The 20,704-nt window shown below is 62.6% G+C and overlaps 1 protein-coding gene across 1 annotated transcript in view; it reads right to left on the bottom strand.

Annotated features, from left to right (window-relative positions):
• PLXNA1 (plexin A1) overlaps positions 1-20,704 on the bottom strand; it is a 45,310-nt gene that overhangs the window by 10,094 nt on the left and 14,512 nt on the right. Inside the window, exons 3-22 of the mRNA XM_028101833.2 lie at positions 20,140-20,280; positions 19,088-19,188; positions 18,629-18,752; positions 18,385-18,538; positions 17,975-18,074; positions 16,388-16,502; positions 13,750-13,950; positions 11,302-11,398; positions 11,028-11,221; positions 10,770-10,921; positions 10,556-10,676; positions 10,121-10,257; positions 9,000-9,167; positions 8,448-8,541; positions 8,036-8,275; positions 7,809-7,952; positions 7,236-7,470; positions 4,633-4,775; positions 2,702-2,958; positions 2,348-2,414 (exon numbers count right to left, since the gene is read on the bottom strand). Coding sequence (XP_027957634.2) covers positions 2,348-2,414; positions 2,702-2,958; positions 4,633-4,775; positions 7,236-7,470; positions 7,809-7,952; positions 8,036-8,275; positions 8,448-8,541; positions 9,000-9,167; positions 10,121-10,257; positions 10,556-10,676; positions 10,770-10,921; positions 11,028-11,221; positions 11,302-11,398; positions 13,750-13,950; positions 16,388-16,502; positions 17,975-18,074; positions 18,385-18,538; positions 18,629-18,752; positions 19,088-19,188; positions 20,140-20,280 — 2,985 coding nt within the window. The remainder of the gene's footprint in view (positions 1-2,347; positions 2,415-2,701; positions 2,959-4,632; positions 4,776-7,235; positions 7,471-7,808; positions 7,953-8,035; positions 8,276-8,447; positions 8,542-8,999; positions 9,168-10,120; positions 10,258-10,555; positions 10,677-10,769; positions 10,922-11,027; positions 11,222-11,301; positions 11,399-13,749; positions 13,951-16,387; positions 16,503-17,974; positions 18,075-18,384; positions 18,539-18,628; positions 18,753-19,087; positions 19,189-20,139; positions 20,281-20,704) is intronic.

Genomic DNA, 20,704 nt, shown 5'->3' with positions numbered 1-20,704 from the left:
AGGCCGGTGGATTCCTCCCTGAAGCGTCCCCCCAGTTCAGGCCTCAGCGGGCCCACCACCCCAGCCCCCAGCCTCCTGCCTGTGCTCCAGCACCCCACTCTCCAGAGCCTGACCTGAGCAGCCAACACAGCACCCAGGCTCCCAGGCCCACCCCACGGCCCGAGGCACGGTGGACCCTGTGCCGCACAGCACTGTGTCTGACGGTGACTGGCTGGATGTCAGAGGCCCACCCAGCTGGGACCCAGCCCTGCAGGCAGAGGACCACCCCTCCTTCCATCACCTGAGAGCACAAGGCCAATGCAACCATGGGTGCAGACACACTGACCTGGAGCTGCGACTCTCCAGTACCGTGGGACACAGGAGTCCGTGGCCAAGACGAGAGCTGGGCCCCAGGCACTCAGCAAGAGTCTGCTTTGCCCCTGCCTCTGACCACTTGCCCTCTGGCTCCCCACACTGTAGCCACCAAGGCCATCTCCTACTCCTCCACCAACCAAGCGTGTCCCCACCTCAGGGCCTTTGCACCTGCTTGTGCCTACAACCAGAAATTTCTCACTCAGATCCTGGCTGTGGACAGAAGCAGCCCAGGCCAGTCTCTGGTATCCCCACTCACAGCAGGTATGGGCATGGCCACCTCCCTGCCTCATGGCCCTGGGCCATCTCCTCCTGCCCAGCATGTTCCCTCATGTGTACGGTGAGGGGGCAAACAAGAATGGGAAGGAGGAGTGCTCTGAGTAAATGTGGCCTCCCTCTCCCTCTCCCTCTGCTCACTACCCCCCATGTCACCACCCCGCACAAAGCAGGCCCCGCCCAGGAGCCCAAAGCACAACCCTCAGACAGCACCACACCCACACAGCCCGTCCACCTGCCGTGTCCTGTGTTGCGCTCACACGGCACACACACCCAACCCAGGTTCTCAGACCGGACGTCAAAATGAGTCCCCTTTCTCTGGGTGTGCAGAGTCAGGGCCAGACAGGGAGGAAAGGAGACAGGGCTTGACACCAGTCCTTGCTTCTCTTGGCTTACGGAACACCATTTTACGAGCACATAAGTGCCCCCTGCACGGTCTGCACAGAATTGCATTTCTACAAGAAAGGCACGAGTCTGTCACTGGCCACCAGTTTTGTGCAATGATAATGTTGTTTACGGGGCACTTGTCATGTGCCCAGGATTCTGAGACTCTGCCACTGCTCCCTCCTGCTGTGGCCCCCACCGGACCAGCCCCGCCTGGCTCCCCCGGGGCCCCCTTGCTGGAGCTTGCATGTACCTCGGGGACCTGTTTCCCTCGGGCTGGCTAACTCCTTCCCTTCCTTCACACCTTTGCTCAAGTCCCTCATCCCCTTGATTCCCTGCCCCTTCTCACCTGACCTCGCATCCCAGCATCCCATCCATGCCTCTCTCCCCAGTCAGGGAGAGACTCTGCCCTAGGCACCTCCACGAGTCCGCCGCTATCCCCAACTCAGTGAGGACCCCGGCAACTAAGGTCCATGACCAAGAAGCAACCACAGTAAAATTGAGCTCCAGGCCACCTGCGGCCAGCCCCCACCCGTGGCCACTGGGCTCCACTGCCTATAACCTTGGCCATCTGCAGGGCATCAACCAGATGCCAGAGACCAGGTGGGAGCACACTCGAACCATATACACTGGGCTACGCTGGGCATCCCCCATCCACCTCTCCAGCAGGACTGTGGGCTTGTCTGCCAAGCCTTCAGATTTTAAGAGAAGCAGATATTTGGCTCTGAATCATCACATTTCTAAAGAGCAAGTAACCAGTCTCACTGCTTATACCCCCAAAAAATCCACCTGGACCGTATCTAGTGTCCACCCTATTCTGAGGCTGGCCACGAGTCTCTAGGGCTCATCTTCTGAGGGTGGGGGCCTGTCCAGACAATAGAGGAGGCCCAGGCGGCCACCATCTCCCAACAGGGGCCAACAGGAGCCCCCAAGAGCCTCCCCAGGCTGGTCAGCACTGGGTGCTGGACACAGAAAAGTCCCTGCCCACATGTCCCCTCCATCCCTGGCTCTGGGCCATGGGCTCAGCTACTGAGACGTGGGCCTGGGTCCAAACTCCAGCTTAGCCAGATGCTCACTGCAGCGCTGGGGTGTCCACCCCTACCTTGGGGCTGGGTGAGGCATGGTCAGTCTCCAGGAAGAGGAGGAGGAAAGAGGCTAAGGAGACACATGTCCTGGGGGAATTCCTGCTGAGACCCAGTCCCCAGCCGAGCCCCTCTGGGCTGAGACCTCCCCCCCGCCACCTGCCCGTGACTCTCTCTTCTCCTATTTCCCTTGAGCCCATCCACCTGCCTGACACCCCACCTCTGATGTTCCCTCCTCCTCAGCAGCCACCTACCTTCAGGAATTTATACAAAAGGAAGGTGAACCAGTTGGTCAGCATCTTCTCCGCCACTGACTCGGTCCTGGGGGGCACAACACGAGGGGGGTGGCTTGACTCCACTGCCATGCCTGCTCACTGTGCCCACCCCACTCCCGCCTGAGGTGCTGAAGGTCAGGCCCTGCAAGGCACCGCAGGCGTCAGGCGGCTGGGGGCTGCCATGGAGACCCCAGCCCTTGGCCCCAGAGCCAGGCCTCTGAGCTGGACAACTCTGGCTTGGCACCAATGGGCACTGGGTACGGCATGCTCTGGGGTGGGGGCCCCGCACCCGATGCGCCAGCTAGGGTCTGCAGGTCGGAAGTCCAGGCTCACCGCCGCAGCAGCAGCTTGGGGTGGTTCTTGCTCTCTAGGTTCTTCTCGATGAGGTCAGACAGCAGCTGCTTGAGCACCCCCGTGGCATACTCCATCTCGCCCTGCAGCGCCGTCATGATGAGTGAAGCCACATTCCCACGGTCTCGCATGGAGAAGCTGCGCTGGGCCTCCAGCGTGCGGATGAAGGTCAGCAGAAAGTGCTTCTTGGTGAGCAGCTGCCCAAACAGCGTCAGTGACTTCTCCACGTTGGCCTGCACCTGGGGGAGGGGCAGCCCACAGGTGCGCTCAGACCCAGTGGGGCACCCAGCCCCCACATGAGAGGCAGGAAGGGGAAGGCTGAGGGCAGGGCCAGAGAGGAGGCCTTAAAGGCAGGGGACATGTTGCCCTAACAGGTCCCTGGGCCTCAACTGTCCTTGGTAGAACGGATGTGTCCGGGCAGCTACTTGAGTAGCCCACCACAGGCAGGGACGGGGCAGACCAGTGTCAGTGGGAGGTACAGAACGAAGGCCACTCTCTTTGCAGCCAGACACTGGGACCGCCACCTCCTGAAGCCTCGCTCTGGTAGCTAGAAGGAAGCCAAACTCAATGCCCCATCTGCTGGGCACCAGCACAGAACATCCATGGTCTCACTCTGCACTCACAACAAGAATCACCTTCCCCACTTCACAGGGGACAATAAAGTATCCCCCCACACAGCGGGTATGGGCAGGTAGTCCCAGCATGGCCACCTCCCTCCGCGTGGCCCTGGGCCATCTCCTCCTGCCCAGCATGTTCCCTCACGTTCACAGTGAGGGGGCAAACAAAAATCAGAAGGAGGAGTGCTCTGAGTAAAGGTGGACTCCCTCTCTCTCTGCTCACTACCACGTGACATGGAAGTGGGGAGAAGGGGTGGAATGCAGGCATGGCTGGCTCCAGGGCCCCTACTCTCTCTCTTACACACACCAAGGCTTGTCAAAACAGGAGATTCCCCACCAGGCCATGCAGAGGCTGCCAGTGCCACTGCTCCCAGCCCAGGCAGACAGGTGACAAGACCCAAGTAGAACACAGTCCCAATTAAGAGAGCCGTCAGGCTGGCACAGCAGAGGACCACATCAGGAAAGAGATGTGACAAGGCATGTGGAGCCCTTGATGTGGCAGCCATCCCCGGGATGAGGAGCTGATGAGCAGCCCAAGGCAGCCCTGGGCCTGAGCCAGAGTGATAGGAAGGCCCATTCCAGCAGAGCTCAAGAGGGACTGTCCCACCGAGAGAGCTGTGACAAGGAGGGGCTCCCCCACATCCAAAATGTGCACAGATGGGATGCCCTCGGCAGGACAGCATGAACGAGCTGACTTGCTGAGCCTCTGACTGTTTCTGGCTGGGCACTGGGCTCCTGGCCTGCCGCTGGGGGCTCCTAGAGGACTTCGGGGCCAGCCCTCTTCCTCTCAGCAAGCTCATGCCAATAGCCTGAGTACTGCCAACACCTCCACAAAGCAAAAGCCCCGCTCCGTGAGGGCCGCCGTGCTGCAACAGCCACACACTCACCCCAAACAGCCACGCAAAGTCCAGCTGAGCCCCCACACCTCCCAGTCCGCACGGCAGTAGCCCCCTGCCCAGTGAGGCTCAGCATCCAGAACCAGCCAGGAGACAGGCCAGGTGAATGTGCACAGGCAGTACACAACGCACTCAAGGCCTCGATAAAATAGAGGCAGGTCCCAGTGAGCCCAGGCTCCACCCAAGGTGGCTGGCTGGGATGAAGCCCAGCCCCGACCGCAGGCCCCCACCAGGCCCATCTCCCCGCCACTGCAGAAGCACTACAGGGAGCCAAGGGCCCTGCCTCCCAGTGCCCCTCCCAACACGTGTGGGCCATCCCCCGGGGGCCCCAGGCTGCCCGACAGTAACCAGGAGCCCCAGCAGTGGGCAGAGGTCCAGTGAGCCCCAGCCAACAGCCCACCTCCATCTCCTTGAGCACTGGATGGTCCTCGATCCCGGGGAAGAGCACCCGCATGGCGTACGTCCGGTAGTCGAGGAACGGGATGCCGGCACCATCCAGGTCATTGGTCAGCTCGTGGATGTCCGTCTGCAGCTCCGCAAAGGCTGCAGCCAGATGAGGTATCAAGGCAGCTGCCCCCCCAAGCCCTCCCACCCTCAGGGCCAGGCTCCAACTCTGGCTCTGCGGCTCACTGGCTGGGTAACCTTAAGGAAACCGCTCAGTTCACCCAGTGCTAACACACGGACAAAACCTCTGTCCCTCTGACGTGTCCCAGGATGCACCAGACAACAGCAGAGTAGGTGCTGCGCCCAGGGCCGGGCTGAGAGGGGCTTCCTGCATCTAACGTTGGCACCGGAGGGCAAGGAAACTATGGGTGCTGGCTCCCTCCACCACCCTGGGGTGCACACTGCCCGCCCCGGCTCCCCTGAACCCTCCACTCTGACAACCGCCACACGCAGAGCTCAGACCCGCGGGCCCTCTCCACTGCCCACCCTCCTGAGGGCAGCTCTGCTTCTTTTGGAAACAAAGGCAGGCAGGGCAGGGGCAGGCCTCAACGGAACATTCCAGAGCTGGGAGGTGTCTGCCCTGCAGCGGCCCGAGGGAGGCTCTATCTGATCAGGAGCCAGAGGAACGCAAGGCGGGCTCTGGGGGATGGTTGGCAGGTTTAATTAAGAGCAAGGGCCTTCACCTCATGGGCACCGCTGCCAAGAATCTGGTTATCGCCGCCTGGCCGGCCCTGCAGCACCCACCAGCCTCTGCCCCCCACACTGCGCTGGCAGATAAAGGCACCTTGTGTGCTGGCCGCGGCACACGGCTGTCGTCATCCTGAGGTTCTCCCTGCCCACAGAGCTCCCCATCTAGGCCACCTGACTCCCACCTAAGCCTCACACACCTGCCTGTGTCCCATGGGGCGGGTGGGTCGGTCCAGGACCTTTCAGTTCTCAGACGGGCAAGGGTCCTGACTAAATGGGACACTCTTAAGTCCCGGGGGAGTCACCAACAGCCCAGTGCCCGGCCTGCTGCAGGCATGAGGCCCCCATGCAGCAGTCACCCCCAGGGCCTCAGCTCCCTTTCCCTCATGCCCCAAATAGGAACACTCCCACCACCTGCCTCCCAGAGCTGTGGCCAGCATTCACAAAACGTGTGAGGTTGCTCTTGGCACCTAAGACAGGTCCTTCACCTGTCAATTACCACTAGTGTGGCTCCATCCACCCCTTGTGACCGCCCCCATTTCCCTGATGAGGCGGTAAGCTGGGGGCCACAAGGAGACGGGGGCCATCCCAGGCTGGCCCCCTGCCCAGGTCACACAGCCCTGCGGTACCACCTCACACCAGCCAGAGAAGCGAACCAGGTCTGAGGGTGGCCATCACAGGCCAAGGCTGCTGTCTGCTGCCTAGAGCCCGCGGCACGCACGGCAGCCGCACCCACCCCCTCAAGTGGCCAGCGTGCAGCCCAGGGCCTCCATCCCAGGCCACCAGGGCTCCGTGCAGGCCCTGACCTATGCGCCCACCTCTCTGTGCCCACCCTGCAGCAGTACCCTTGGCTCCTGGGCAGGTCGGGCAGTATCTGCTCTGCCAGGAATGAGCACACTGGTCTCTCTGGGACACGAGGGACAGAGACAGAGTGGCCTCTGTTCCAACTTGGGGCCCACCCCCCTCACCCTTCCTGCAGACATCCGAGTCCACTGCTCACATTTTTCTGACATCTGTGGCCCCTGCCTGTCAGAACCCACCCTATTCTCTGGGGTACCCCCCTCCCGCCCTTGGGGTCTGCCCACTCTCACTCAGGGGCTTCCAGGGGAGCAGGCTTCAGGGAAGGGGGCACGTGACTAGGCGTGGCATCAGCAGTTGGGCAGGGCTGGGCCCAGCGGGAAAGCTGAGCTTGCCCCCTGTGCTGGTCCTGGCACCACAGGGAGGGATCGCTGAAGACGCAGCTGAGGGTCTGGCCCAGCCATGCTGGAAGCCAGCTGTGCCCCAGACTTTCCCTGCACAAAAGCCCACCCGACATCTCCCTAATGACCTGGGCTGATTTCCACCACTCACACAGCAGGGTCTTAAGGGACCCAAGCCCCTTTTAGGAGGCTGAGCTGTGGCCTCATTCCCGAGACGGCCCCTCGAAAACAAAGACCAGTATCAGCCAAGGTCTGTACGTACTCAGGGCCTAAAGAAAGGGCCCCCGCTCCTTGGGGCCATGCCTGGCCCTGGAGATGGAATCACCGCACCCATGCTACAGATGAAGAATCTGAGACACAAGGTCATGTGCCCATTCAACGTCCTGCAGCCAAGCAGGGGCACAGATGCAAAGCTCTCTGGCTCCAGAGCCTGTGTCTCAAGTAACACCCATAGGGGCTGTGCTCGCCCAGGGTCCAGCTGCAGGCCTTGGTCAGGGCCTCACCCATATGCCCGAGCCTGAGCATGGCATAGCAAAGGCGTCAGGAAGGTCAAACACCAAGCAGAATCATGGGGAGGACAGGGCCTGGCTCACATGCGGCGACAGCCGAGTAAGCCCCGCTCCCCGTGCTCCCCACTCCCCCACACGGCGTGCCTGCAGCTCTGACGACGCACCTTCCTTGCACTCCAGGGCCACGCGGGACTCCAGGTTGTCCATCTGCAGCTGCAGCCGCTTGAGGGTGCGGTCGGCGTCCCGAGACTTGCGCTTGTAGGCAATGAGTACAGCTACAATGACCAGTAGCAGGAGGCCCCCGCCCCCGCCGATGCCGACGATGGCGGGCAGGGTCAGTAAGCTGTCCGAGTACACCTGCAGCATCCCTGGCGAGAATTCGAAGCCGCCAGCCCGCACCTGTGGGTGGGGGTGCAGGCCAATCAGGAGGCCCCTTGCCCACTGGGAGCTCCGGAGGCCCCTGGTACCATGCCCCTTGAGAATCCCACAGCACTTGCCCCTGGCCTGAGGTGGGCAGAGGGTGGGGATGTGGGGACTCGGCAGGTGCCAGGCCCACCAGGGGGCACCAGGGCCAGGCGAGGGCTGAGCTGGGCTCCCTCTGGGACAGAGGCAAGTCTGGGGCTCAGCCACAGAGTTGGGATTGCCCTGGGTGGGGCAGGGTCAGTGGGTCAAAGGCAGGTGGGGCCCAGGAGACCAGAGCTGGGGCCAGAACATGGATGGGTGGGCCATGGACGCACCGTGACCTTGTGCTGCCCCGTGAGGTTGGGTGACTCGCAGAGCAGCTGGGTCTCTGATACTGTGAGGGCGCAGGGTGTGGAGCCGATGAGCACTGTGTAGTTGAGCCGCGAGTTGCCAGGCGCAGGGGGCAGGAGGTTCCGGCCCTGTGAGGGTGGGGTGAGCCAGACAGTCCCACTGCCCCACAAGCCCCCCATCCTGTGCCCCCACCCAGATCACAGTGGCCCACCTTGAGGATGAGTGGGGAGCTGGGCTTCAGCTCCAAGAGGCCCGTGGGGCTGAGCGGCTCCAGCACAGGGTCCGGGTAATAGAGGAAAGAGGAGGCGTTGAGCACCAGCAGTGCACGCACATCGTCCATGACGAAGCCCAGCTCGTCGGGCCGCTCCCCCAGCTCCGGCGGGCTGCGCGTAGGGTTGTCCACCGATGGGGCCCGGCACACCATGGTGGTGTCGTTGTACACCAGGCAGCTCTGGGGATGTAGGCGTGGATGCTGGGCTGGCTGCTTCCCACATGGAGTCAGGCCCCGGCAGGACTGAGGGGCCGCAGCCTCGCCTGCACATGGGGGCCCCCACCTTCCTTCCCCGGGGTCCACGTCCCCCCCTGCAGTGGCACAAACTGCTAGGGGTCCCACAAGGACTCACGTTCTCCCTCTCGACACCTCCATACTTGGCCCTGATGCGGGGTTCGCGGACGGTGGCCAGGTTGGTGCCCGTGACCGTTAGGAGGGTCCCTCCGCTAGAAGATGGGATAGGGGATCATGGGGGGAAGTTCTGCCCGGGCCCAGCACATAGGTTGGGCCAGACATGCCAGTCGGTCCCCCGCAAAGACAGCTGACAGGTTAAAATCCCCACGCACCGGACCTCCAATGGCACCAACCACGTCTCAAGGTGGACACGGTCCATCGTCCTGAGAGCTGTGGCTCTGGGCACCTTACTGTGTTCCTTTGATCTTCCTGAGGAGCTCAGCATCCCAGAGTTTAGAGGACAATCTGTTTCCGTGATTGACACGAAAACCGGGTTGTTGCATCCAGGGCACAGTAGCGCTCTGGATCTTTTTCATACACCCGTTTAGATTCTGCTCCCAACCCCTGCCCAGTGTTGAGAAGCAGAAAGAGAGGCAGGTGCAGGAGCGCCACCCTCGGCAGGACAGATGGGGTCATTGGGGCTCAGGACGGGCTGGAGGGGGGCACCCACCTGTTGATGCTCCACTCGGGGTCGATCTTCAGGATGGTGGGGTCCTCCGTATAGTTGTACTTCACCTCCGGGTTGGTGAGCTGAGCACGGTTGATGTTGATGACGATGGGGGCGCTGCCAGGGCTCTGCCCAGGGGGCGTCAGACACCGGATCTCTCTGGAATTCCTCCTTGAGAGGCCAGGGGGAACAGTGAGGACACAGGTGGTAGGGCTCGCTTACGAGGTGGGCTAAGCGTCTAGGCTCCATCACAGACAGGTGTGTGGGCAAGTTACTGGACCTCCCCAGGCCTCATCTGCCCACCAATAAAATGGCACTCCAACGGGACCTGCTCCAGGTAGCTGATGACCATTACAGCCACTTTCCCAACAGCACTTCCGAGGGGCTAAGTGTGTCTCCCAGTGGGCCACACTCAGCACCAACTCTCACTAAGGCAAGTGAGGCACACGCTCTCCATCCCCCTCCCCGCTTCTGTCTCCTGATCTGAAAACGGAGCCAACCCAAGCCTGGCCCATGACGAGGCAGAATGAAGTGGCCAGCATGGAGAGGGCACTTGGTCATCCCCAGCGAGCAGCAGCCAGCCACTGCCTGCACCTGGGTCCCTGTCCCCTCAGCTACTTCAGCACAGCGGAGGCTCCCCAGCCGCCAGGCCCGCTCCTGCAGCAAGGCTGCAAACACCAATAATTAGTCTGATAGCAGATAATTACCGCAGGAAAATATTTAAAGGGCCGTTCCATTATCATCCCTAATCTAAAATTATCCACTTCAAGCCTCAGGGCTTTTGTCAAGATTTCTTTTTTCCCTCTTAAGAATTTTTTTTAAAATACTTGTGTTCCCAAGGGATCCCCCTCACCCCAAAACAGGGCAGTTGTGCCCGCCCCTCAGGTCCAGGCCCTGCCCACCCACCAACCCTGCCTGCCCTGCCCTGCCCACTCTAGGAGGTAGTGTGTCTCTATGGTAACACTCTCCGCCTCTGGTTTCCATAGTGATCACCCCAGCCGGGCTCTCCACACCCCCCCTTGTTTCCTGGGCAACGGGAGGGGGCATGCAGCCATGTGAACCAACCACCACCCAGGGAAGGCAGGCCCTGCCCTGGCCCCCCACTCCCCATCTGCACCCCATACCAGGAGAAGGAACAGGGCCGACCACCAACAGACACAGCCACATCGCTGCCCGCATTCAGGTGGCTGCCCTCGATGCCAATCCAGGTGCCGCCCGAAAGGGGCCCTCGCGCAGGGCTCACCCGGTAGAAGGTTGGCGTCTATGGGAGGAAGGGGCTTGCTTGAGCGGGAGGAAAGGCCTGCCCTTCAGGCCAGAGGCCTGCTTGCACCTCCAGCCGGGCCCCAGGCCCTGTGTGCACACGGGCTCTCATATGCAGCCCACAGTCAGGGCCCAAAGTGTGCAGGAGGGACCTGGAGTGGGGCCTGGAGACAAGGAGGGGAGGGGAGACCAGAACAGAAGTGTTGCATAATGAAGGGACCCACCGAGGACCAGGAGCTCAATCCAGCCCCTGCACAGCTCCCCCTTAGCCACCGGGGGGCGGGGGGAGGGGGGCTTACCACGAAAGTGAAGCGCTTGGGTGACAAGGCCCGGTAGTGGGGGGAACAGTCTCGCACGCACACCTCCACCAGGGCATCATGAGCCCGCACTGTGCTGGCATCCCCAATCTCACAGACGATCCTGCGGGGTGCCAAGGGGCCTCAGTGGGCTGCGGGGTCCAGCCCGGGGGGTCGGGGTGCCCCTGCCCGTCCGCACGGCTCGGGCTGCACTCACTGCTCGGCACTGATGTACTCGCTCTCCACAGGGCTGCACAGCACCTTGCCCACACGCACGCCCAGCCGCACGTCCTCGAAGCGCAGGCCCAGGTTCTCGCCCGTGATGGTGAGCCGTGTGCCCCCCTGCCGCGGGCCCGTCTCGGGAAACAGCTGTGGAGAGGCCGGGGCTGGGACACCCGTGCAGTCCGCCGTGGGCTGAGTGGGGCAGGGAGTGGGAGGAGGCCGGGGGCGGGGGGGCCACGGGGGGGCTGCCTACCTTAAGGATCTTGGGGTCGGTGCAGCGGCTGGTGCCATGGCGGGCATGCATCCAGGCGGCGGGCGAGTCGGCGGGGCAGTGGGGACGCAGGGAGCAGCGGCGCTCGGCCACGCACCAGCCACACTCGAAGCGCGGGTCGGCCTTGAGGCAGAGGCCACAGCTCTCCCGCAGGGCCGGGCACTTGTACAGGTGGGCTGCAGGGAGGGGCGCGGTCAGCTCAGCCCGCCCTCAGTGCCCCCTGCCCCCGCAAACCCCAGACACCCGCCCAGCTCACCCTGAATGTTCTGAGGGTTGTCGATGACGAAGTTGCCATTCCATACCACCGACAGGTTCACGGGCAGGTCGCTGACATCATTGCCCTCATAGGAATACTGTGGGCAGTGGGCAGGCGGGTGGTCACATGCACAGCCTAGACTCAGGGGTTGCAGGCCACTGTCCAGGGCAGTGGGTCAGAGCCTGCCTACCTCTCCTGGCAACCGCTGGGACTGGCCCCTGGGAGCAGACTCAGCAGGACAGAGTCCAGGGGCTCTGCCTGTCCAAAATGGCATTTCCAATCTGGAGCCGGAAATCCCACAGAGCCCCCACCCACCAGCCAGCCGAGATGGCTAAGCTGTCACACCCAGTTTTGCCTTGGTCTACCACCCCCCAAACACACACACACACATACCACACACACACACACCACACACACACACACACCACACACATACCAAACACACACACACACCACACACACACACACCACACACACCACACACACACACACACCACACACCACACACACACACACACACCACACACACACAACCACATACACACACCACACACACACACCACACACACCACACACCCACACACACCACACACACACCCACACACACCACACACACCACACACACACACACCACACATACCACACACACCACACCACACACACACACCACACACACACACACCACACACACCACACACACACCACACACACACACAACCACACACACACACACACCACACACACACACACCACACACACACACAACCACATACACACACCACACACACACACCAAACCACACACACACACACCACACACACAACCACACACACACACACACACACCACACACACACACCACACACACACACACACACACACACACACACCACACATACCACACACACAGGGCTTCCTTCCTGGTGGCCAGAATCCCTGCTCTCCAGACAAGCCTGTCCCCAGCAGTCCCATGAGGCTCACCCTCCAGGGAGAGCCCCCCACCTTCCCCTGCAGTCTGCCCCACCAGGGAACCAGAACTTCCCAACAGGCCCCCATGGCTATTTCTCAGGGATTCTCTAGGAACCTGTTTCTTTGCTGAATGGATTCAGTAATCCCCACACCAGGACTGCCCTGAGGTGTAAGATGTGTGCCCCTGAGCCCTGGGCACAGGCTGCAGGAAGCAGCATCAGGGAGAGCTCTGCCCTCCCACCCCCCGGGCCGGGCTGGGCTCGGGGACAGTACCCTCCCCCGGGGAGCGCGGGCCCAGCACTCCCAGCTGTGTCCCACTTTCTGCAGCTGAGGACCTCCACTCCATCCCAGAGCAATTCATCACTATTTTATCTGCAGGAATTTAATTGGATTCTATCAAATTCCCTGGTACTCCCTTTCCCCTTTCAACATAGTCACAGGAAAGACAAAGGTGGGCTCGGGGGTGGGGAAGTGCAGCATGGAGGGGACAGAGGCCCGGGGACGGCAGAGAAACCGGGCAGTAGAGGCACGGACAGAGAGCTGGAGAGCAAGGAGACAGTGGAAGTGGCCGGGCCGCGGGAGCCAGAGAGAGGCAGCTGGAGGGAGGGACAGATGAGGAGATAGGATGGGAAGGGCAGGACGGGCGGGAAGGTGTGGGGGCCTCTCCAGCCAGGTGCAGGCCACGGGGGCCTGGCCAGGTGGCCGACCTGCCCCCAGGAGGCTGCTGGGACCCCCAACCCGCTCTGCTGGACACCCAAGGTGCTGGCCAAGGAGCTGCCACCACCGGCAGGAGGCCACACCTCTGACGAGAGGCCTCTCCCTGGGATTCTCCCCTGAGGACTCTCTTCTGGAACAGTGGGGAAACCAAGGCCTGCCAGCTGCCACAGAGCCTGCTGGGGAGAGCTCGAGGCTGGTCTTAGGACCACCAGCTCGACACCGCTCCCTGCACCCACCAGCGAAGGATGTGGGTCTGCAAGATTGCCATCACTAAACTCACTGGACTTGACCAAAGGCTTTGGAACTGTTACCCTGTCAGATTCCAGACTCCAAACGTGACTGCCCCCCGGCCCTCGGGCAACACCACCAGCTACAGTCACCACACCAGCCACTGGAAACAGTTTCTGGGTCTGGCCATCAGATGCAGAAAAGGAGCTGAGCGCCTGGGCCCTGTGGACTTTGGCCCTCCCGGAAGCACAGGCAAGGCTGGCCCCTGGGCGTCCCGCACACCAGCCTGGCCTCCTTGCCACATCCCACCCCGTCTAAGTAAGTCACCCTGTCCCCCGTCTACGATGTGCTCCCACCAGACATCTGGGTGGCTCTCGGCGTGTCACCCCTGCGGCCCTCTCACCCACACAGCCCGGCCAGGCCGAGGGTGCCTTCTGAGCCGTCCCAGGCACACCTGCCTGTGCGCTGTCTCTGTGCTAAGAGCCACAAGGGTGACCACACACGGGATGCCCGGCACCCCCCCACCCCGCCTCACCGAGGAGTTCTGGCACTGCAGGCTGGAGCTGTTGAAGCGCAGGGCAGTGACACGCGCCGGGCTCCCTGGGATGTGGAAGAGGCACTCGTACCCACGCTGGCCTGACTGTGGCTGCGGCAAGTTGCGGGCGGCCAGAGTGATGGGCTTCACCACGCCCACCGGCACATAGATCTGGGTGGAGGGCAGGATCTGCGGACAGTCCTGGGGGCGACAAGGCTTCGGCTGAAGGGCTGGGCGCCACGAGCATGGTACGCCCTCCCCGCGGCCCCGACCCGTCTGTGCACAGAGCCTTCGAGCATCACAGTGCCCATTTCACACACTGGCCGACTGAGGACCTCAGAAAGAGCCAGCTGGGCTGGAGGTGGGAGGCCTGGATTCTGCACCTGCAGGGCTGTGGCCTCTCCCCCGTGCACTCAAGTGCCCTCCCGGTGCTCTAGGACCCCGCTGTTCGGCCACTGAGGGGGCCCCATCTGGCTGAAAAGGCCCTTGAGGCAGAAGCAGCCACGAGGGGCGCTGGGGCTGGGAGCTCTCAGCTGGGGGCCCAGGGAGCATGTAAAAATAGCCAGAGCTGGCCAGGAAAACAGCCCGGGCCCCCAGGGCCAGCCTCGCGGCAACAATGACTGATGCAACGGCCCAGCTCCCTTGCAGCACGGCCCGCAGCAGTGGCAGGAGGAGAAGGCCCCGTGGGAACTACGCTGAGCTGGGCTTTAAATAGAGATGCTGAAAACAGGCCGTAATCCCCAAGCCCTGCGGCAGCTCCCCAGGCGGGCCTGGGCCCAGGCTGGCTCTACCGAGGTTGTGGGGGCCTGAGGAGGGAGCCCGGGCTGTGGCAGGGCACAGCCAGGCAGGCTGACTGCTAGCTGCTGGGTCTGCAGGGATGCTCCCACCGGGGAGAGGCGGGTGATGAGGAGACATGTACGTAAGGCCGCCTTCCACACATTCAGGGGCTCACACCTACACCACCGCTTCCCTGGCCTTTGAAGAAGTGCCCCGGCCAGCCCCCAAGCCCGGGGATCCTCCTGCTGCCTCCCCAGCCCCTGGCTGCCCCTCCTGGACCCCCAGCAGCCCTGGCTCTTTCTGGCCACCAGGACTTGGCTCCTCTAGCCCCCCAGCCTCATACCTCCCTCTACAGCCTCCTGGCTGCCCAAGAGGCCCCAGTCTCTCTCTCGGGGTGGGGCCTCTGTACCCAGGAGGGGTACCATCTCCGCTGCCCAGGAGGCCCCAGTCTCTCTCTTGGGGTGGGGCCTCTGTACCCGCATCAGGCTGGAGTCTGGCTGAGGCTATGCCTTGGCACCAAGCTCCTCAGGGGCCACACCACAAGATCCAAACCAAAACCAGAGATGGAAAGAAGGGAACCTGAGGGTGAGGAGTTCAAGGCCTTCTGAGCAATGGGACTGGTCAAGTTTGGGCCTGTGTCACACTCCTCAGTAAAGTCCCCATAAAAACCTGGGATTACAGCTGAAGAAGGCAGATCCGTGGGATGGGTCCCTTCCCCAAGCGACCTCCCTGGACCCCAGGACCACCTGCAGCCCAGCCCTGAACGTGCAAACCCCGCAGGAGGGTCCTCACATGCTGCTCCACTGAGGCCCACAATAGCCCTCCCTGAGGTCCCCAGACCCTGGGGTCACTAAGCAGCTTCCTGCTGCCCCATGGCCCCTGCCCACCCTCATGACACCTTTGGCAGGTCCTCCTGTGAGCCACACTCCCGGGGAAGCCTGCTGTCCGTCCCCACACCCTGGCTCTCACACCACCTGCTCACACAGACACCACCCCCCCAAACACCCAAGGTCCCTGCCTACCCCTGGTCTGCCCCCGACTGCTCCCTTGTCCCCTGATGTGTGATGTTACATCAGGGACTGGACAAAGGTCCAGAGGATGATGGTGGAGGCTGGCCAGGGGACGCTCTGTGAGGAATAGCCCGAGGCAGGCTGCATGTCTTCGGCTTCCTCCACACCCCATAGCCAGCAGGACCCACGCCCTCCTGCCCTGTCCAACCAACAGGTCTGCTGTCCACTGCAAAAGCAAGGGCCCTGGCTTCCAGGCTGGCTCTGGACCCTCAGGCTGTACCTGGGGAGCCCTGCATCCCCACTCCCTGCCTGGCAGGTGCCCAGGTCAGCCTGTCCTGGTTCTGAGAGCCTCGGGTTCTAGGAAAGGTAGCCTGGCTATTCATAAATAAAGTCAGTGCCTTGCCCAAGCTCTAAAATAATTACTACCTAATTACTATCAATTACTATGCAGTACCCTCAAATGACTCCAAGAACCCACCAGCCGCCCTGCCAGTCAGTCGGAGGATTCCCTCATCCGCACGATGCTGGGCACCGAGACTCCCATGCTGGCCCAGCCAGACACCTCAGGCTCCAGGCTCCCAGCACACGGGGTGGACAGCCCCCCCTGCATCGTCCCTCGCGCATCCCTCTGGTCTACAGCCCCCAACGAGAGGTCCCGGTCTGAGGCCTTCCCTGAGGGCTACAGAGCAGATCCCGTGACCACCAGCAAACACCACTGACTGGCCTCAGCTCCACATGGCCTCGGAGAACGTCCCTCACACCACAGGCCATTAGGTCAGCATCCCAGCCACCCGTGGGAGCTCTCGGTTCTGCTGCAGCTCGGAACCCCGAGCTCTCTGGGATGGCTGTACCTCAGACACGTTGACGCGGCCCTCTAGAAAGGCGCAGTCGGCGGCGTCGTGGGTGCACACGTGCCGGTACTTGCACCAGTGGCAGGGGAAGGAGCCGTTGACACAGGACAGGCAGCTGCAGGGAGAGGGCAGGGCAGTCAAACTGGGGCCGCCTGTGCCTCCACCCAGTGGCCACACGGGGCCGTGCTAGCTCCCTGCTAGTTCTTCAGCAGCGGATGACAGTGCCACCACAGGGCCTTTGCACTGGCTGCTGCTCCGCCTGCTCAGAGAGGCCCGCCCGGTGCTTCCCTCCCTCCTCACTGCTTTTCTTCCAGACTCTGAATATCTGACAGCCCACGCCAGTGTCCGCTAATAGAACCCTCCCAATAACAAATGTCTAAAATCTATGGTGTCTGCTGGTCACGCCAAGCCACACGTGACAATTAGTGCTGGGAGATGTGTCGGCGCGGATATGGAACTGCAATTCAAATTCTGATCTCAATGAACTTAGGCTTCCATTTAGGAGGCAAGCCATCGCTGCAGGGCCCCGCAGGGCGGTTGCAGACAGCCGCCTCCCCGACAAGAATTCAAGCTCCGCCTGGCAGCGGCTTGGCTGTTCACTCCCCCATGTCCCCAGGGCCTGGACAGGGCCCTTGCTGCGCTCTGGCCTGTGCAACCTCCTGTGGCTGGCACCTTGTCGTCTCTCCAGTGCCTGTGGCCCCCACGTCCCCTGCAGAAAACCATCTCTGACTTTGCAAGGACCTCCCACCCTGCCGGCCACCCTGCTTCTCCAGAGACCTTCCGTCCCCTCCGGCTCTGAAGAGCTGTCCCCTACTCCAAAAACCCCAGCCCGCCCTGGGCGGAGCGGTGAAGCCGGCTAATACTAATACTGACACCCGGGCCCTCCGTGGGCACCACAAAGAACCAGGATGGAGTCAGTCTGCAGGTCAACAAACGAAGCCACAGCTGAAAACCAGCTGCCTCCAGCTCCATGGCTGGACCATACCACCTGCGTGGGCCTCCCCACCGCCCCCCACACCCCGCGCTCGCCTTCCAGCCTGGGTCCCCTCCAGGTCAGGCTTGGGGCCACGCCCAGGGCCCGAGCTTAGGGCAGGACACACAGCAGGTCCCTGGCTTCTCCCGTTCTTCCTCTGAGGCCCCAAGGCAAGCACACCAGGGCAGCAGCAGGGACAGCTCCCACCCCCAGCTCTCTGTGCCCCCAGCGCCCCCCTCCACCACCAGAGAGGACCTGGACCACTCTCTGTCCCTGAGCGGCAGGGACCTGTCCCGAGCGGCCCGCCCTGGCCCACGGCTTGGCCATCTCCTGCACGGGTGACAAAACAGCTTCCCTCAGAGCTCCCTGCCTCACTCTGGGGCCTGCAGACCACTGCCCACACCTCAGCAGCTTGTGGGAGGCTGGGGAGACTCTCTTCATTTGATTCGTGTCCCTCACTCCCTTAGCCTGCCCTCTCTGGCTTCTCTCCACCTGGCCCGTCTGCTGGGGAGTGGTTCTTACACAGGCCTCCCCTCCCGCCCTGAGCACGTGGCCGCACAGCGCCACACCCTGTCCTGCTGCGAGTGCCGGGGCAGGAGGGCCAGGACACTCACGACTGGTGGACACTGCAGTTGTAGAAGACAAAGTCCACGGACGCAAACTTCTTGCCCGTCTCCTTGGACTTCAGGTAAAGCTTGACCACCCGCTGGTCTCCTGAAAAAGCAGCACGGGCCCAAGTCACCAGGGCCACCCGGGGCCACGGAACCCAGGACTGCCAGCCAGGAGCAGGGACGGGCCTCATCAAGGACCTTCCCTGCCACCACGTGCACAGCCCCTCACCGAACCCGTGCCCCTCAGACCCCACGGGCCTCTAAGCATGCTGGGCAGGCACCTGCGGTCCCCACCCCCAGAGCAGGCATATGCTTCTTCCCCTGCCACCCTACAGGAAATGTGTGACGCCCCTTCCCTGACCAACAGGATGGCTCCAGAAGCTGCTCCAGCCCCAGGCCATGGCGGGACTCACCCTGGCCTCGCGTGATGGGTGCCACCTCCCGCGCGGAGGGTGAGCGGCAGTGGATCCGACCGTCCTCCAGGATGCTCTCAGACTCGGTGAAGTCCTCGAAGGAGCAGTTGACGCCAGCCGAGAGGTCGGGCACGTTCCAGGCCTGCAGCACAAGCTGGGGTCCCCAAGGCAGGAGGTAAGCAGGTACCCCACCCCCCTCCGCCGGGCCGATCACCCGCCCCCACCCCTGGGCAGCTGTGCTCACCGGGACCTGAGACATGGTGACCGACACGTTGCGAGGCTGCACTGTCAGCTGCACGCACTGCAGCAGGTCCGAGGCGAAGCGCTGGGGCTCGTTGGCCCGCTCACAGGCATCCTGCCGGGAGCAGCTGCGGGCGGAGAGTGCTGCGGCTGGGCGTGGCAGAGGCGGCCAGAGGGAAGCCCCGAGCCCACCAGCCCCTGCTCAGCAGGGTCGTCACCCGCACTTGGGGGAGCCCAGCAGCTTTACCCTGTACCCCGTCTTTACCGGGGTGAAGGTGGGCAGGCCATCACTCAGCCAGTCCCGGGAAACTGCCAAACGCAGAGCACCTCACCCAAGGGTGACCTGGAGGCGCTCCAGGGGGAGCCATGACTGCCCAATGTGCACAGGGCGGCCACGTGGGGCTCTCTCAGGTCTGAGACTGCCAGGGCCCTCCGGCCCACCCTGCACCCCACCCAGACTCACATGCTGTGCAGGACGCACCAGCCGCAATGGGGGTCCCGTGACCCCAGGCACAGCTCGCATGACGCATACTGCACACAGCTCTCCACAGGCACCCGTGTCACCTGGCAGGATGGGGACCTCAGCATCAGGCCCCCACAAGGCCCATTCCAGAGACCCTGGCCAGCCTCACCTCCCCACTGCCACCTGTGTCCCTTGAACCCAGTCCTGTTTCCATACATGAGGGGAGCCCCTATCTCGGGCCTTTCTCCAGCATGGTCCTGTGACCCTAACTTGGCCACGTCAGGCCAAACGGGCCGGGTCTCTCCCCTGGGAGGCAGTGGCCGGGAGGCAGTAAGCTGGTGTAGGAGAGCTACGCAGAGGAGAACTGACAGCTCCAGCCAGAGTCACTCTCCCATCTGTCTGGACTCTGAGTTCCCCAGGGGAGCATGCGCTCGTCAGCCCCAATCCTGAACAAAGAGGCAGGCTGGGCCCTGCTTACCCTGACCTCGCCTGCTTGGCCCTGAGACCCTCCAAGAGGTGGAATAACCTGACGGCTGGGGCAGGGGCAGAGGAGAAACAACAGCTGGCACAGAAGGGAGGCTTGGCCTCCCCAAGCCTATCCTGGCCTGCCCCACCTACCCCCGTTCTTGGCTATCATAGGGTCACCAGCTTGAGAAGGGAAGAGGCTGGCTCCAAGCAGGCAGGCCAGGAACACAAATGGATGGCCTTGACGAGAGGGGCCAGGCCAGGCACCGACCCCATGGAGGCAGCTGCCTGAAGCCACCATTGGGCAGATGGGGCCAGGGCCATGCAGGGCCTCAGGCCAAGAACTCAGGGCCCCAGATGTATACTCTCAGCCCTCAAATGACATCAATATTCTGATAAAACTTACTCAAATATCTATTCCTGAGAACATGCAACTGTTCAGGGAGGGAGTGGGAATTCCAAGTCTGACCGGGGAAAATCTGGAGCCAGTAGGGACAGAGTGGGCCAATGATAGCCATGCCCAGCTTCCTAAGGGTAGCATCCCACCCCCTGAACCCACCCCACATGTCTGGCAGTGGGTCACCCACCTGCTTCTCCGTCATAGCATAGAGATACTGGCGGTCGGGGCTGAGGACCAGGTCACGCAGGATGGGGCTGCTCTCTTGGGCCACCACACTCTCATAGGCCAGGGCTGGCCGGCCGCCGGGGTTTGCCAGGTCCACCAGGATCTGCGGCAGCGAGGGGCCTAAGTGGAGCTGTGCCGGTGCCTTTGTGCCCCAGCCCCACACCTACTTAAGGGCAGGGGTCTAGAGCCCCTCCCCTGGCTGACGCTCCCCAGCCCTGCAAGAACAAGGCCGAGGCCTCCACCCACCACAAGGAGGCTGCGTAGGACAAACCGTGGCCCACAGGTGGGTCCTGACTTAGCCCCTTCACCAGTCAACAGAGGCCATGGGGACAACCACGAGAACCACCACCCATCACCAGCTGTACAGCCAAGCCCAGCACAAGGGCGGCGGGAGCCCCTGGCAGGTGCCCCACCATCCCTGGGGCCAGGCTGGGTGCCCCGGAGGAAGGGATATTTATGCAGAGGTTGGGAAGGAATGACGAGACAGCAGGGGCCTTCGGGGAAAGGGAGATGTCCAGCATGGCTGA

This window comes from Eumetopias jubatus, unplaced genomic scaffold (genome assembly GCF_037043125.1).
Source record: "Eumetopias jubatus isolate StellerSeaLion01/CBP00866 unplaced genomic scaffold, mEumJub1_p1.0 scaffold_1, whole genome shotgun sequence".
Lineage (NCBI taxonomy): Eukaryota > Metazoa > Chordata > Mammalia > Carnivora > Otariidae > Eumetopias > Eumetopias jubatus.
This window is presented reverse-complemented; position numbering and strand designations above follow the sequence as displayed.